The sequence below is a fragment of the Poromitra crassiceps genome (assembly GCF_964638095.1).
Source record: "Poromitra crassiceps genome assembly, chromosome: 23".
Taxonomy (NCBI): domain Eukaryota; kingdom Metazoa; phylum Chordata; class Actinopteri; order Beryciformes; family Melamphaidae; genus Poromitra; species Poromitra crassiceps.
Window position 1 is genome coordinate 13,407,366 of NC_139639.1, and position 15,830 is coordinate 13,423,195.

Below are 15,830 nucleotides of genomic sequence, written 5' to 3' on the forward strand. Positions count from 1 at the left end.
AGATGTCCCCGGAGGGATCAGGGAGAATAGGAATAAAGACAAAAATACAAAAACAACCCCCCCCCCCCTCCCTTTCCCACCCCTGTGGCGATCTGGACCCACCCCACCCACCCCACGTTGGTTTTAGAAGAAACAGAGAACACTGTTAACATTCAACAAAGAAAGTAAAGAAAATGAGTATTTAAACAAAAATGATCAGGTCAACAGCTGTTTGACTTTAGTTGCTGTAGAGGTCCATGTTAATAAAGTTTTTTCACAAGCTCCGTGCATTCGAGCTATTGATAGTTCCATATGCACAATGTTCAGGAAGGACATAATCCATGATTTATGGTTGAGAATGTGTGGAGGACTCCATCTTAGAGCGAGCATTTTCTTGGCAGCTGTTAGACCTGTAAATAATACCTGAGATTTATAAAACGGTAAAGCAAAAGGTGATGTGTCATTCAAAATGAATAGTTTAGGACAGCAGGGGACAGGCACGTCCAACAGATCTGATAATGTGGAGGAAATCTTTTGCCAGAATATTACAACTCCAGGACACTCCCAGAACATATGGATGAATGATCCGACAAGGTTGAGATTACACATTTGGCAGACAGGGGTGGAGATGATTTTCATGAGGTTGCGTTTTCTTGGTGTGAGATAAAGTCTATGTACGAAATTAAAGTGAATTAGTTTATGGTTTGGATTTTTGGACGTGCTGTCTATATTGTCCCATACGGTGGACCAGTTCACCTCAAATTCATTGAGACCCAGGTCTCTCTCCCACACTTTTTGGACAGCAAGATGACCAGAAGAGGAAGTCAGTAACAAGTTATACAGTCTGGATACCAAACCAGTAGTGTGTACACCTATATTAAATATAGTATGAAGATTATGTGATCGTAAGGGACTGGTCCAGGGGACGCCATATGCACGCATGGAAGATCTGAGTTGCAGATATAAAAAGAACGAAAAGCCAGGTAAATCATAAGTTACTCGAAGATCGTTAAATGATCTGAGACCCTCATCACTACAGACATCAGCCAATACATGGATGCCCCTACTACTCCACTGAGGAAAAGTAAACGAGACACCTCCAGAAAGTAAAGCAGAGTTATGAAAAATAGGACTATTTTCATGCCATTTTACATGAGAATGGGTGGCTTTCTCTACCTTATGCCAAGTGGATAAAAGAAAAGACATTATGGGGCCCATTGATTTGTAGCGTTTAGCGAAGCCAGGCCGAAGGCATTATGGATCCGGGTTGTCCGTCCGTACGTACGTACGTACGTACGTACGGCCGGCCGTCCGTACGGATGTTTGTTAACGCGATATCTGAGGAACGCCTTGACGGAATTTCATCAGATTCGCCTTAAACATTCACTTAGGCTCAAGGATGATCTGATTAGATTTTGGTGGTCAAAGGTCAAGGTCACTGTGACCTCTCGAACGCCATTTTCAAGCTTGTTAACGCGATATCTGAGGAACGCCTTGACGGAATTTCATCAGATTCGCCTTAAACATTCACTTAGGCTCAAGGATGATCTGATTAGATTTTGGTGGTCAAAGGTCAAAGGTCAAGGTCACTGTGACCTCTCGAACGCCATTTTCAAGCTTGTTAACGCGATATCTGAGGAACGCCTGGACGGAATTTCATCAGATTCGCCTTAAACATTCACTTAGGCTCAAGGATGATCTGATTAGATTTTGGTGGTCAAAGGTCAAGGTCACTGTGACCTCTCGAACGCCATTTTCAAGCTTGTTAACGCGGTATCTGAGGAACGCCTGGACGGAATTTCATCAGATTCGCCTTAAACATTCACTTAGGCTCAAGGATGATCTGATTAGATTTTGGTGGTCAAAGGTCAAAGGTCAAGGTCACTGTGACCTCTCGAACGCCATTTTCAAGCTTGTTAACGCGATATCTGAGGAACGCCTGGACGGAATTTCATCAGATTCGCCTTAAAGTCCCTGGAAACCAAAATCCACAAAAACGTTCTAACTATGTTATTTAGGGTCTTATGTTAGTAATTTTGTGCCTCCGAAATTATTATACATTACTTTCAACCCAAAGCCTTAAAATCGCCACTTTTCTACAAGATTCTACAAAGTACTTCCTCATTGAAGACAGCAGTGCGCGAGGTGCTAAAACGCAGGAGCTTATGACGTCATAAGCTCTATATAACCTTTGTACACGCGCGCAATCCGCACCCACCCTCCTTTTGTCCGTTCTGCCCCCAGTGACAGCGCTCCCTCGCTGTCCGTCTCCCTCCCACTCTGTGTGCCGTCTGTGTGCCGTCGTGCTTCTCTCTGCCTCTCTCTCTCTCTCTCTCTCTCTCTCTCTCTCTCTCTCTCGGGACTAGTGAGAGAGCGAGAGACACACAGGCGGGTTACGCAGGTTACTCTCTCTTTCTCTCTCACACACACACACACACACACACACACACTCGCGAGTGCTGTGTAATTCGATCTCTTTCTCCGTTTCCCTCCCCCCCCTCTGTCTCGCGCTCTCTCTCTCTCGGAAAACCTGCTGCAGATGGGACACGCCCACACAGTCCGCGGGAGAAATACACTCTAAAAAATAATGATTTTCTCATGAGTTTTGCCAGACTGTCAAACCTAAATTTATATACTTTGCGACGTTCATCATCGTTCAAATTTGGCTGGTGGCTTATTAACATAGGTTCCTGTGATGTGATGAACTCAAAATGCTAAATAATAAAGAAATATTTCTGGTTTCCAGGGACTTTAAACATTCACTTAGACTCAAGGATGATCTGATTAGATTTTGGTGGTCAAAGGTCAAAGGTCAAGGTCACTGTGACCTCTCGAACACCATTTTCAAGCTTGTTAACGCGATATCTGAGGAACGCCTGGACGGAATTTCATCACATTCACCTTAAACATTCAATTAGGCTCAAGGATGATCTGATTACATTTTGGTGGTCAAAGGTCAAAGGTCAAGGTCACTGTGACCTCTCGAACGCCATTTTCAAGCTTGTTAACGCGATATCTGAGGAACGCCTGGACGGAATTTCATCAGATTCGCCTTAAACATTCACTTAGACTCAAGGATGATCTGATTAGATTTTGGTGGTCAAAGGTCAAAGGTCAAGGTCACTGTGACCTCTCGAACACCATTTTCAAGCTTGTTAACGCGATATCTGAGGAACGCCTGGACGGAATTTCATCAGATTCGCCTTAAACATTCACTTAGGCTCAAGGATGATCTGATTAGATTTTGGTGGTCAAAGGTCAAGGTCACTGTGACCTCTCGAACGCCATTTTCAAGCTTGTTAACGCGATATCTGAGGAACGCCTGGACGGAATTTCATCAGATTCGCCTTAAACATTCACTTAGGCTCAAGGATGATCTGATTACATTTTGGTGGTCAAAGGTCAAAGGTCAAGGTCACTGTGACCTCTCAAACGCCATTTTCAAGCTTGTTAACGCGATATCTGAGGAACGCCTGGACGGGATTTCATCAGATTCGCCTTAAACATTCACTTAGACTCAAGGATGATCTGATTAGATTTTGGTGGTCAAAGGTCAAAGGTCAAGGTCACTGTGACCTCTCGAACACCATTTTCTTTTTTTTTCCTTTTTTTTTTTTTTTATATATATATTTTTTTATCCCATTTTATCCCCCATTAGTGCTCATTTGATTTCTCAATCCTGGTTGCTACTCCATCCTCTGACGATCTGGGGAGAGCCGAGACTGGCTCCATGCTTCCTCCGAGACATGGGCAGTCAGCCAGCCGCTTCTTTTCACCTGACAGAGGAAGCTTCACCGGTAGGACATAGCACGTGGGAGGTTCACGCTATTCCAACCAGTTCCCCTCCCTCTGAACAGGCGCCCTTAACGATCAGAGGAGGAACCACGTTAGCAACCAGGATATTGCATGTTTTTGTGAAGGGGGTTCCTATATGAAGGAAGCCCCCGGGAGGCACGGGGAGAACATGCAAACTCCACACAGAAAGGCCCTTTTGCCGACCCCACCCGGGCGGTGGGCACTCGAGGACATGCGGACGGGCACGCATTCCTTCAGCGCTCACCTCGTCCCCAGATGGGAATCGAACCCACGACCTTCGAGCTGTGAGGCGATAGTGCTTACCACTGCACCACCGTACCTCCAACGAACACCATTTTCAAGCTTGTTCACGCGATATCTGAGGAACGCCTGGACGGAATTTCATCAGATTCGCCTTAAACATTCACTTAGGCTCAAGGATGATCTGATTAGATTTTGGTGGTCAAAGGTCAAGGTCACTGTGACCTCTCCAACGCCATTTTCAAGCTTGTTAACGCGATATCTGAGGAACGCCTGGACGGAATTTCATCACATTCACCTTAAACATTCAATTAGGCTCAAGGATGATCTGATTAGATTTTGGTGGTCAAAGGTCAAAGGTCAAGGTCACTGTGACCTCTCAAACGCCATTTTCAAGCTTGTTAACGCGATATCTGAGGAACGCCTGGACGGAATTTCATCAGATTCGCCTTAAACATTCACTTAGGCTCAAGGATGAACTGATTCCATTTTGGTTATCGAAGGTCAAAGGTCAAGGTCACAATGACCTAACAAATGCCATTTTCAAGCTCGGTAACGCCATATCTCAGTAACACCTTGACTAAATTTCTTCACATTTGGCTCAAATATCCAATTCTGCAAAGAAACGCCTTGATGCAATTTCTTCCAATTTGGCTCCAACATCCACTTGGACTCAAGAATGAACTAATGGCGGAGGCATAAGTCCGCGTTGCGGTCGTTCTAGTTTCAATACTGTAGGTACAGTAGGTTCTGCCAAGTTTTTTTTTTGAGGATTCTGGCTCATCTTTCAAGAGCAGAGGATTCTTTTCTGCTAAGATTTTGTGAACACAAATGATCTCAAAAGAACTAATAGAATGTGTGCTTTCTCTGTCTAAAAGAGTTAGTTTGTAGAGTTAGTAGTTATGTAGGCATTAGCAGTAGAATACAGCATGGTTTCAGCGTCTGAAAATTTATTCTGAGATAAATGGCTTTTTGTGAAATTCGATAGAACAGTCACTTTAACCATTTATTTTTGGCGTAAGACGTCAGACATCTAAACAATAGTTTTGAACAGTAATTTCCTCCATAGCAGCAGGAAACCCCCCTCTCCTTCAAACTCCTCCCTCCATGGGTGTGTCTCTGGTGGCTTTGCAGCGTTTGTCACAAGCGAGGCTCTGCCTGTCTGTGCTGCCTGGCTGCTGGCGGCTGCTCTTTGGGCGAGTCTGCATGAGTCGTTTCGGTTGTGAGCTCAGCTGCAATGAAGCTGCGTGCGATTGTGGGCTTTCTGCCGTGTTTCAAAGTGTGTTGCACGCATAATCTATTATGCAAATTTGCAATCCCCCACCGCCAGCTCCCAGCGCGATAATGCGCGAAAGCGTTTTCGCCAATCCATTTTACAGTATGAGAATGGTTTCCTCGCGCGTTCCCCTGCAGTTTTGGCTCAGCTTTTTCTAGTCTGGAGAGCACTGTCGCCACTTAGTGGGTCGGTGGAATGGGTTGTACACGTTCGGTGGCTCCAATATTTTTATAGGAGACGTGGGGGGCGTTGATCCACGTCCCACCGTCAAAATTTTTTTTTTTTTTTTTTTGACGACTGAACTCGTCATTGGCAGTCAACCGTTGGATTTTTTTTGACGAGTCAACTCGTCAATGGCAGTGAACGTGTTAAGAGGTAAATTAGAGTAGATTAGGTCTTGTAAACGGTGTGGAGAAGCTATTTCTTCCTCTATTGTTCGCCATGAGACTGAAATGTTGGGGTCTAACCAGACTGATAATGGGCGTAATACATATGACCAAAAATACATCTTTAGGTTGGGCACGCAAGTCCTCCATCCTGTCTGTCACGTTGTAAAGTAGTCAATTTAATTCGTGGGCGCTTCCCTCGCCAGATAAATCTTGTAATGAGAGCGTGAATCTTATCCCAGTAGTTTTTAGGAGGTGAGAGGGGTATCATATTGGAGAAGAAATTAATTCAAATGTCCATTTATTAACTGAAATGCGGGCTTGCGGAGAAAGTGGGAGAAGAGTTTGTTTTTCTAAGTCGGCTTCCACTCTATTTAAAATACCTTGGTCATTTTTAGTTGTGGTTATGTAGAGAGAGGGGAAAATTTCTATCCCAAGGTATTTAAAGGATTTTACTACTGGGATGTGAGGAGGTAAAGTGGAAGGGCAAAGAGATGAGTTAAGTGGGAGTAGGGAGGACTTAGACCAGTTAATTTCAAAACCTGAGAGGGCACTAAATTCTTTGAAGATATTTAGAACATATGGTATGCAGGTAGTGGCATGGTCTATGTATAATAAAATATCATCGGCAAATAAAGAAATGTGATGTGTAGTGTTACAGAATGTGATGGGTGAGATCATAGGGTGTTGTTTTATTGCTAGAGCTAAAGGTTCGAGTGAAAGCGCAAATAATGATGAGGAAAGTACGCAGCCTTGACGGGACCCTTTGAAGATAGAGAAAGGAGAAGAGAAAATATTGCCTGTGATAATCATAGCTGAAGGATTAGCATAGAGAACTTTAATCATGCTAATGAAGTTAGTGCCCAAGCCAAATTTATCTAGAGTCATCCATAAGTACTCCCATTCTAAATGATCAAATGCCTGCTTGGCGTCCAGTGAGAGGACTGCACAAGGGGAAGGAGTGTCTTGTGTGAAATGTATCACATGTAAAAGTCTACGTATATTATCTGCAGCTTGTCTAGTTTTAATGAAGCCGGTTTGATCGTGATGTATAAGTTTGGTCATATGTTTTTCAAGTCTCATGGCTAACACCTTTGCATATATCTTGATTTCTGCATTCAAGATTGAAAGAGGTCTGTAGCTGCTGCAAAGGGAGGGGTCTTTCTTAGGTTTTAAATGCACAGTCAAAATGGCAGAGTTGGCATCCCTATTAAAAGAGCCCTGTTCTATAGAAGTGGTGATCATCTGTAACATGGGGTGACCCAGGCAATCCCAAAAGGCAAGATAGAATTCTGGCGGAATGCCATCCCAGCCAGGTGATTTGCCCTTTTTCATGGCCTGCGTAGCTAACTTAAGTTCCTCAAGAGAAATAGGAACTTGTAGCTGTTCAGATGTCTCCTGAGTTAGGGATGGTAAGTTCACATTATTGAGAAAGGTTTCACATTTATCGTGATCTAGAGTCACTTCTGAAGAATACAGACTAGAGTAAAAATTACGAAATTCATTATTTATAGGATTGGTGATAGGGTTATTTGAATGGCTAGAGACAATAGTAGAAATAATAGTGTGTCTGTTGTCATGTCTCAGTCTCTGAGCAAGGAGATGACTCACTCGGCCTGGGCCCATTAAAGTAATAATTTCTTCTAGTTTTGTGAATAAGAAATTCAGCTCTCCTTCTGAGGAGGGAGTCGAGTTCTATACGTGTTACTTGAATATTTAGATTTCTGGTTTCACAAAATGATATTTGCTGCTGCCGCTCCTGCTCGACTAATGTTGATTCCAATTCTTGAATTTTATTAAGTTTAATCCTGCTGAGATGAGAGGCAAAATATATTGTGGTGTTTCTAATACATCCCTTCAAAGCATACCAGAGGATGCGCGGGTCGTCTACAGAACCGACATTTTCTGATAGGAATTTATCTATTTCAAGTCTGGCAAATTTACAGTAGTCTGCATTCTTCAAAAGTTCGGTGTTCAACCGCCAACGTGTTGCCGGCTTAGGAGGTGTATTTAATAAGGTAAGTTTGACCAATATGACCTTCCTTTCCTTCATGAAGTCTCCAGCTCCCCTGCCTCGTTCTTCTCTCCTCTCTCAGCCTCTCTCCTCTCCTTCCCTCCTCCGCTCCCCTGTCTCGTTCTTCTCTCCTCTCTCAGCCTCTCTCCTCTCCTTCCCTCCTCCGCTCATCCACCTTGCTTTGTTTTCCTCGTCCTCCAGAGCAGGCCGGCCAGCCGCAGCAGCCTCCCTCGTCTCTGTCTCCATCCTCGTCGCTGTCGCCTTGCTCCGAGGCTCGGGTCACGCAGTTCATCCGCCAGTTCGTAGCGTCCTGCCTGCTGGTGTCCGACTCCAACACCGAGCTGTCCTATGTGCTGCCCTCCGAGGCCGTGAAGAAGGGCTGCTTCGAGAGGCTCTTCCAGGTCCGTAGTACACAACGATATTAAGATGATCGGCAAAGACGCTAGTAGAGATATCATTTAACATGACATGCAGAACAACATAGCGAGAGTCTGTGGGCCACTCTCAATATCCTGTATCTTCATGGAAAACTGACTGATTGATTTGTCCAGAATCTGGGATGGTGCACATTATGAGAAGATTTGCCTATACAGTATGTTGGATAAACATACATATTTATGTAGTCCTGCTGTTCAAACTGGTTAATAGCCCTTAAGTATGGATTTAGACTATTTATATATGGTATATTATAACAAAAAATTTGCAATGAAAAAGAAAAAGAAAATCAGGAACAAATCACTACTTAACTAATGTTACTGCTAGCATACACTTAGCAAGGCCTGCTATGCTGACATGCTATGCTAACATCTTCCACAAAGGATTATGATTGACCTTATCAGGAAATTGGGGAACTTGTGATGAATCTTCCCCCAAGCAATTTGAATGGTAGAGAAATGAGAAAGGGGGGAAAAACCAATGTTACAATACCACTAATGACAGCAGAAGCAGTAACTTGCAGTTCATCAGCTATAGTCTATAAAGGTTACTACCACAGACGTTTCAAACATGGTAGCTCAACTAGGACCTCATGGACATCCTCTTGGACACATCACGTGAAGATGCCGAGCCCCCTGACCCATACAACCTGAAGAAAGACAGAGGAGCAACAGGCAACGGAGAATGCACAGTGAACATATTTCACCCATACAGCCAAGAAATACATTGGTTCAATATCTGAAAAAGCGGTTTGGAGAGTGTAGCTTGAGGCCTTTGTGAAATGATTGATATATAGTGGTGGTCACTTCTGTTGTATCTGCCCCCGCAGGCTTTAGAGCAGAGCTTGGACAGCCTGGCGCTGACCAGCTTCGGGGTGATGGACACCACCCTGGAGGAGGTCTTCCTCAAAGTCTCTGAGGAGGACCAGTCGCTGGAGAACAGCGATGCCGGTGAGACCCCCCCTTCCCCACACACACACACACACACACACACACACACGCTGTCTCTCACAGCTCAACACCTCCACAAAGTTTTCGGCGGGCTTCATCAATTAGTTATGACTTTCTCAACGAGAACAGATTTCTGCAAGATGTGCATCATCTCGAGTTAAAGTGCTGACTTGAGACTTTTGCCAGTTTGTTATTTTGCGCCGCGTTAAAATGCTAATGTCCTCTCCTTCCTTCCTGCTCCCTTTGGCAGACATGAAGGACTCCCCGGGGGGCAGCTCGGTGGGGAAGCCGAGCGCGGGGGCCTGGGGGCGCCTCAGGGGGGCACCGGACCCTCGGCCCAGAGCGAGAGGCCGGAGGTGGTGCTGAGCAACCTGATGATGTGCTCCAGGCTGAGCCACAGCCAGGCGTCGCTGAAGTCGTCCTCGTCCATCGGCTCGGTGAGGGGAGACGAGGGGGGGCTCTACGCCGACTTCTACGGAGAGTACTGTCCACTCTTCGACAACGGCCAAGAATCCGACTCGGCCAGCCTGAGGGGTGAGAGAAGGAGATGTGCTGCGTCAGACGCTCTGTGAGCGTTATGACAGCTGCCACCCAGAGATTTGAGGGTGGCACAGTGGAGAAATGGAAGGCTTTTTCCATTTCTGGATTTTGCCCCGACTGCTCAGATTGTCTCAGATAATACGGTTACAGTAAGACGTGATGCAATGACACGATCGTAAAAGTATTCTGAAATTTAAGATCGATGAGATTAGACCAAATGTTAATTATCCCTGTGGGGAAATTTGGAGTAGAGTAATGTACAGACCAAATAAAATAAGAATGGAGCAAATGAGGAAACAGAAACCATCTGGAATTTTGACAACACCAGAATAGACAGCAGAATAATTAAGTATGACTAGAATCTAGTCATCTAGTCCCTAGATCACACATGTGGCCCGCGATGGAATTGCAAAAAAAAGATACATTTGTATTTTTACAGTGCACCTGAATACCCGCTGAATAAATGTCCAAAATGTTCATGTCATTCTGGCCAATACTCCACTTCTGTTATAGCATTTCAGTCTGGAATATGGAATATCTTTCAATACTCTTTATGACTAAAAGGCTAAAAGTAATCTCATGTGTAAGAAATGACCGTTCTACATTGAAGTAGAAATTTAAATAATGAACTCGTTGGTTTTGGATTTGTTTAGCTTCAAGAGTGCATTTTTGTTCGTGTGACCCTCAACACAGGCTTTGAGAATCCCGGGCCACTTACTGATACTTATGCTTAAATTTAGAGCCCGACCGATATGGGATTTTTGAAACCGATACCGATACCGATTTTAGGGAATAAAAAATTACCGATACCGATAATATCGTCCGATATTTTTATTTTATTTTATTTTTGTTTTTATCATCAAATGTTTATCCCCAATTAGTGCTAATCCCCCATTAGTGCTAATTTTTTATTTATTTATCCTGGTTGCTGCTCCACCCTCTGCCGATCTGGGGAGAGCCGAAAACTGGCTCCATGCTTCCACATGGGCAGTTAGCCAGCCGCTTCTTTTCACCTGACAGGGGAAGCTTCACCAGTAGGACATAGCACGTGGGAGGATCACGATATTCCAACGAGTTCCCCTCCCTCCGAACAGGCGCCCTTAACGACCAGAGGAGGCACCACATCAGCAACCCTCAAATATCAAACACTTGACAAAGATATGATTGAGTTGACATGAATTGAAATATGTGATGTAGGCAGGATATTTTACAGCTTATTAATAATCTCAATGCAATGAAACAGTAAACTTAACTGGGAATTTAATAATTATAAATAACTAGAAATACAAAAACACAATAGAACAAATAGTTAAGAAAAAATATCAAATATACACAACATGCTGTCCATGCTGTCTATAACTTATATATATATATATATATATATATATATATATATATATATATATAAAAAAAAATCGGCCGATACTTTTTTTTTTTTTACCGATACCGATATATCGATAATCGCCAATATCGGCCGATAATATCGGCGGGCCGATAATATCGGTCGGGCTCTACTTAAATTAACCCACTCATATTCTGGTTTATTTCAAGAAAAACATTTCGGCTAGTGGAAATTCTAATTGGCTGGTAACTTTAAAATCTAGCAGCCATATTGGTGGTCAAAAAAGTTAATTTCAAGCACTGCAGGGAGAGCAGGTGGTGACATAGGAGTGAGTGAGAAAAGGATCAAATATTGGTGGTTAAGACTGAATAATAACATCACAACTGTTCATTTAAAATTAGTTATTTCTCTAAACCTGGCTTCAAATGCCCCAAATTTTTCGCGCCGGCGCCGTTCGGCCCTCAGCAAAATCTGGTAGCGAGGAAATCTTTTTTGTGGCCCTCTCATCAAAGTTGCCCATCCATGGGTTACCGTATGACAATATTTGTTTGGCCCCCAGCGACAATCTGGGTTTCTCATGTGGCCCCCAATGAAAAATAGTTGCCCACCCCTGCCCTAGATGAATGAAATGTAATGTATGAATTAACAGCGTGTATGCAAGGTGTGAAAAACATCATATAGCATATAGCAATAAATCAATGGAGAATATGTGCAATATGAAAAAATATATATATATGAAATATCATACAGCATTAAAATAAATGTAAAAATGAAGATATATGTGCTATATATACAGATTAGCAATGAGCGAAATGTGCAGAACGCCATACATACAGTACTGTATGTACTGTACAGACTTGACGTCTAGATGTTGTGCAGACATGCATTGTAACAACTTATTAGATACATCCAATCTGCTATTTTCCTGTTCCCCCCACATCTGACATCTCCTTCACCTCCAGGGGACGCAGAGAACCCCTCCTCCCCACAGCCGGAGGTCCTGGAGGGGCAGGGCAGCTTCAAGCTGGACGGCTGGTGGTTAAAGCTTCGCCAGTTTCACGGCCTCATCGTCAAGCGCTTCCACTGTGCCAAGAGGAATACCAAGGGCCTCTTCTCTCAGATCCTGCTACCTGCCTTCTTTGTCTGCGTGGCCATGACCGTGGCTCTGTCTGTCCCTTCCATCGGTGAGACCATAGATGACTTCTAGTTATTACACACTTTATAGCCTGGTAAACAAGCCGCTCACGTGAACTCACATTTCATTTCGTTCTTCGTTCCCGTCTGGCCTGAAGCCTACACCCAGTGTTTTGCAGTGGGTGGAGGTTGGGGCGGGTGTACTTGCCTTGACAGACAACTCCTTCAGCCAATCAGCGTTGGATCCAGTCAAACCCAAATCCACTCGGGAGAACGGCAAAAGCATATTTTATATAGTTGCGGCGATACTCCTGTACTTGTTATTGAGTCTATTTCTGCAATAACTGCACTTTATGGCTGTTTAAACTAGACGAACATTGACATTACTCCTCGAGGCGATCAGGCAAGGAGGCGGCCATTATTGATTTGTTAGTGCAGTGCTAGTGGCGTTCTTGATTGGCCAACTTGCGCTGTCAATCACAGGGCACTGAGCGCAGTCGCTGATTGGCTCTCCCACTTTGCAGTTTCTGCTTAAAGCCCTCCCAGGGCTTGAGGCCAGACGGTCCCGCAGAACCAAATGAAATGTGAGTTCTGGTTGGTTTACCAGGCTACTTTATAGTAATCATCCACCACATGTTCCTATTTTTGAATGTCTGTTTTACTACTCTCTCTATTGCCACTTGTTGAACCGCACTAAAACCATGCTAAGCTCTCTGCATTGTTAGGCAGATACTGATACATAATGGTACTTTGCATTTGAAAATAACATGCAAAAAAGGCAGCACTGGTACTGTAGATGAACGAGCTATTTCTTCTGTCTTGCAGGAGACTTACCGCCCCTGATCTTGTCCCCGTCTCAGTACCACAACTACACCCAACCAAGAGGCAACTTCATCCCCTACGCCAACGAAGACAGACCCCAGTACAGGTCAGACACATTCCAGGAAGAGCATTTGTTTTGTTTTTGACCATTTTCACAATAATTACTCGTACAAACTGAGGGATCATAGTGCAGCACGAGGGAGATGAGGATATATGTAAGTCATGGGGGGTTGGGGGGTGACCCCGTGGGAAAAAAGATAATTGTTTTTTTGTTTGTTTTTTCCCCCCGCCCCCGATTTTTTATCCCATTTTTATCCCCCATTAGTGCTAATTTAATTTATTTATCCTGGTTGCTACTCCACCCTCTGCCGATCTGGGGAGAGCCGAAACTGGCTCCATGCTTCCTCCGAGACATGGGCAGTTAGCCAGCCGCTTCTTTTCACCTGACAGAGGAAGCTTCACCGGTAGGACATGGGAGCACGTGGGAGGTTCACGCTATTCCAACCAGTTCCCCTCTGAACAGGCGCCCTTAACGACCAGAGGAGGAACCACATTAGCAACCAGGATATTGCATGTTTTTGGTGAAGGGGGTTCCTATATGAAGGAAACCCCCGGGAGGCATGGGGAGAACATGCAAACTCCACACAGAAAGGCCCTTTTGACGACCCCACCCGGGCGGTGGGCACTCGAGGACATGCGGACGGGCACGCATTCCTTCAGCGTTCACAGCGTCCCAGGTGGGAATCGAACCCAGGACTTTCGAGCTGTGAGGCGACAGCGCTTACCACTGCACCACCATACCCCCCAGAAAAAAGATATGGTTACGGTTGCGTTTGCATGTGTCTACTACTATTATACAAGCACTTTGTAAGCTCTGTTGTGGAAAAGTGCTACACAAATCAAGTGTGTTATTATTCATTTGGCAACGTCGTCTCGGGGCACACATCTCACACACCACCGCGACGTTCAGCTGAGCAAGCAAAGTGACCCGGCTTCGTAATGAAGGCGATGGAGGCCCACTACGTTGCCGGCTTTCTTGACTATTGGTCCCTCTCTGTCAGGCCTGCTCGGCCCCGCGTCCAGGGCCAGGCTGTTCGCTTATAAGACATGTTAGTATGTTATCTTGTGTGTTATTTTGATATGATAAAAAAAATATTTAATAATTTATGTGAAGAACACCTACTCTTATAGAATTAATTCTCAAAATACTATGGTTTTTTTTCTAGGTGTAGTAGGCAATGCTTTTGTTCAGTATGATGACACTTTGACAGACTAAATCCTCTATTTTCAGAAAAAATAAACCTTTTTTTTCTTCTTAAAAAATATGATATATAACATTTTGAAATAGAACTCCTCATCAAGTGGAGCGTATCTACCCCCCCCCAGCTGTCCCCAGACGCCAGCCCTCAGAAGATCATCAACACCCTGCGTCTACCCTCGGGCGTCGGCGCCACCTGCGTGCTCAAAACGCCCTTCAACAGCACCCTGGACCAGCTGGCCCAGACCCTCAACCCCAGCGCCAACAACTCCAAGACCCTGGCTGCCCGCTACTTTGACTCCATGTGTCTGGACTCCTTCACCCAGGGGGTTCCACTCTCCAACTTCGTACCCCCTCCTCCCTCGCCCGCCCCCTCGGACGACCCGGACCCCCGCTTCGAGGACGGACTGTGGAACTACACCGCTGCCCCTCCTACCACCATCCATCGTAAGTGCATCTAATAGCAAATGACACCAAAATATGATACATAACCAGGCCTGGGACAAATCATTTCTTTACGGGAACCGGGGCATGACCACTTAGATTTGGGTTTGTGATTTGAGTTTTTGGTGTCTGCAGCAATATTATCTCGATTTTTTCCGAGTCCGTTTTACGTTATGGCATCACCAGCTGGTTTGGAAACCTCACAGTCAAGTCCAAAGCTCAAATCTTTAGCCTGGTCAAAACTGCAGGGAAGATCATCATGGGACTGCCCGCACCCCTCACCCTGCAAGACATATTTGAGCAGTCCACCACTCAACAGGCTAACAAGATTTTGTCTGACTCCTCCCATCATGTGTTGAACCCCTGAGTATGTGCTGATGAACTCTGGTAGGAGATACAGGGTCCCTTTATGCAAGGGCGTCGTTTTGGTGTCAAAGTTGGTAGGGTCGAGGACGGCATGAGGGGAGGGTGTTTCGGTGGCGCCCCGCCGAAAAAAATTTGAGGTTTTTGTTTTACCTTTTTTAGGGGGTGTTGGAGAAAAATATAAGTTAACATGACATCTGACACATTAATCAATAAGCTATAGGCCTAATTATGCTATAAGTTCCATGCCATTTGACACATAGACTCACACTGACATTTCACCCATATAGAATAGCAGGGACTGCTCCAGTTGCTGAAACCTTGGACAGTGCATCAAGTCCCATAACAAACTGATACAGACAGGCAGCCCTGTAGGCTCCAAGTCAAGTCATCACCCCCTCCTCTCGGCCTTTTCCTCCTCCTCTTCCTTTACAGTATAAAGCATAATGACTGTCGGCCATTTGCTGAATATTTGACTCTGTACATCGATCAGACATGTGTACATTGAGATTCATGCCCTCTGTCAATATACATATTGCAGAGAATGTATGGTATTAAATATACTTTTATGATAAATCTTCCTAGACTCATGGCTTCAATTCATTTGGTAGATAAGCTGTTATAAATAATCACATTTAGCGGATGTATAGAATTTTATTCTCTATCAGGGGGTCATCCCTATGTTCCCCGGGTCCTATGTTCCCCGCTTTTCCCAAATAGGGTCCTATGTTCCCCGCTATGTTCCCTGGGAGAGGTTAGGTTTTGGGTTAGGGTCTGGGGGAGGTTAGGTTTAGGCGTGGGGGGTGGGAGAGGTTAGGTTTTGGGTTAGGG

The 15,830-nt window shown here is 44.7% G+C and overlaps 1 protein-coding gene across 1 annotated transcript in view; it reads left to right on the forward strand.

Annotated features, from left to right (window-relative positions):
• Window positions 1-15,830, forward strand: part of LOC310796736 (ATP-binding cassette sub-family A member 2-like) — a gene marked incomplete at its 5' end in the record, with an annotated part of 105,113 nt that overhangs the window by 58,175 nt on the left and 31,108 nt on the right. The window contains 7 exon segments of the mRNA XM_083658972.1: window positions 7,913-8,112; window positions 8,976-9,096; window positions 9,347-9,397; window positions 9,400-9,630; window positions 11,941-12,162; window positions 12,938-13,047; window positions 14,321-14,639. Of these exon segments, the coding sequence (XP_083515098.1) occupies window positions 7,913-8,112; window positions 8,976-9,096; window positions 9,347-9,397; window positions 9,400-9,630; window positions 11,941-12,162; window positions 12,938-13,047; window positions 14,321-14,639 (1,254 nt within the window).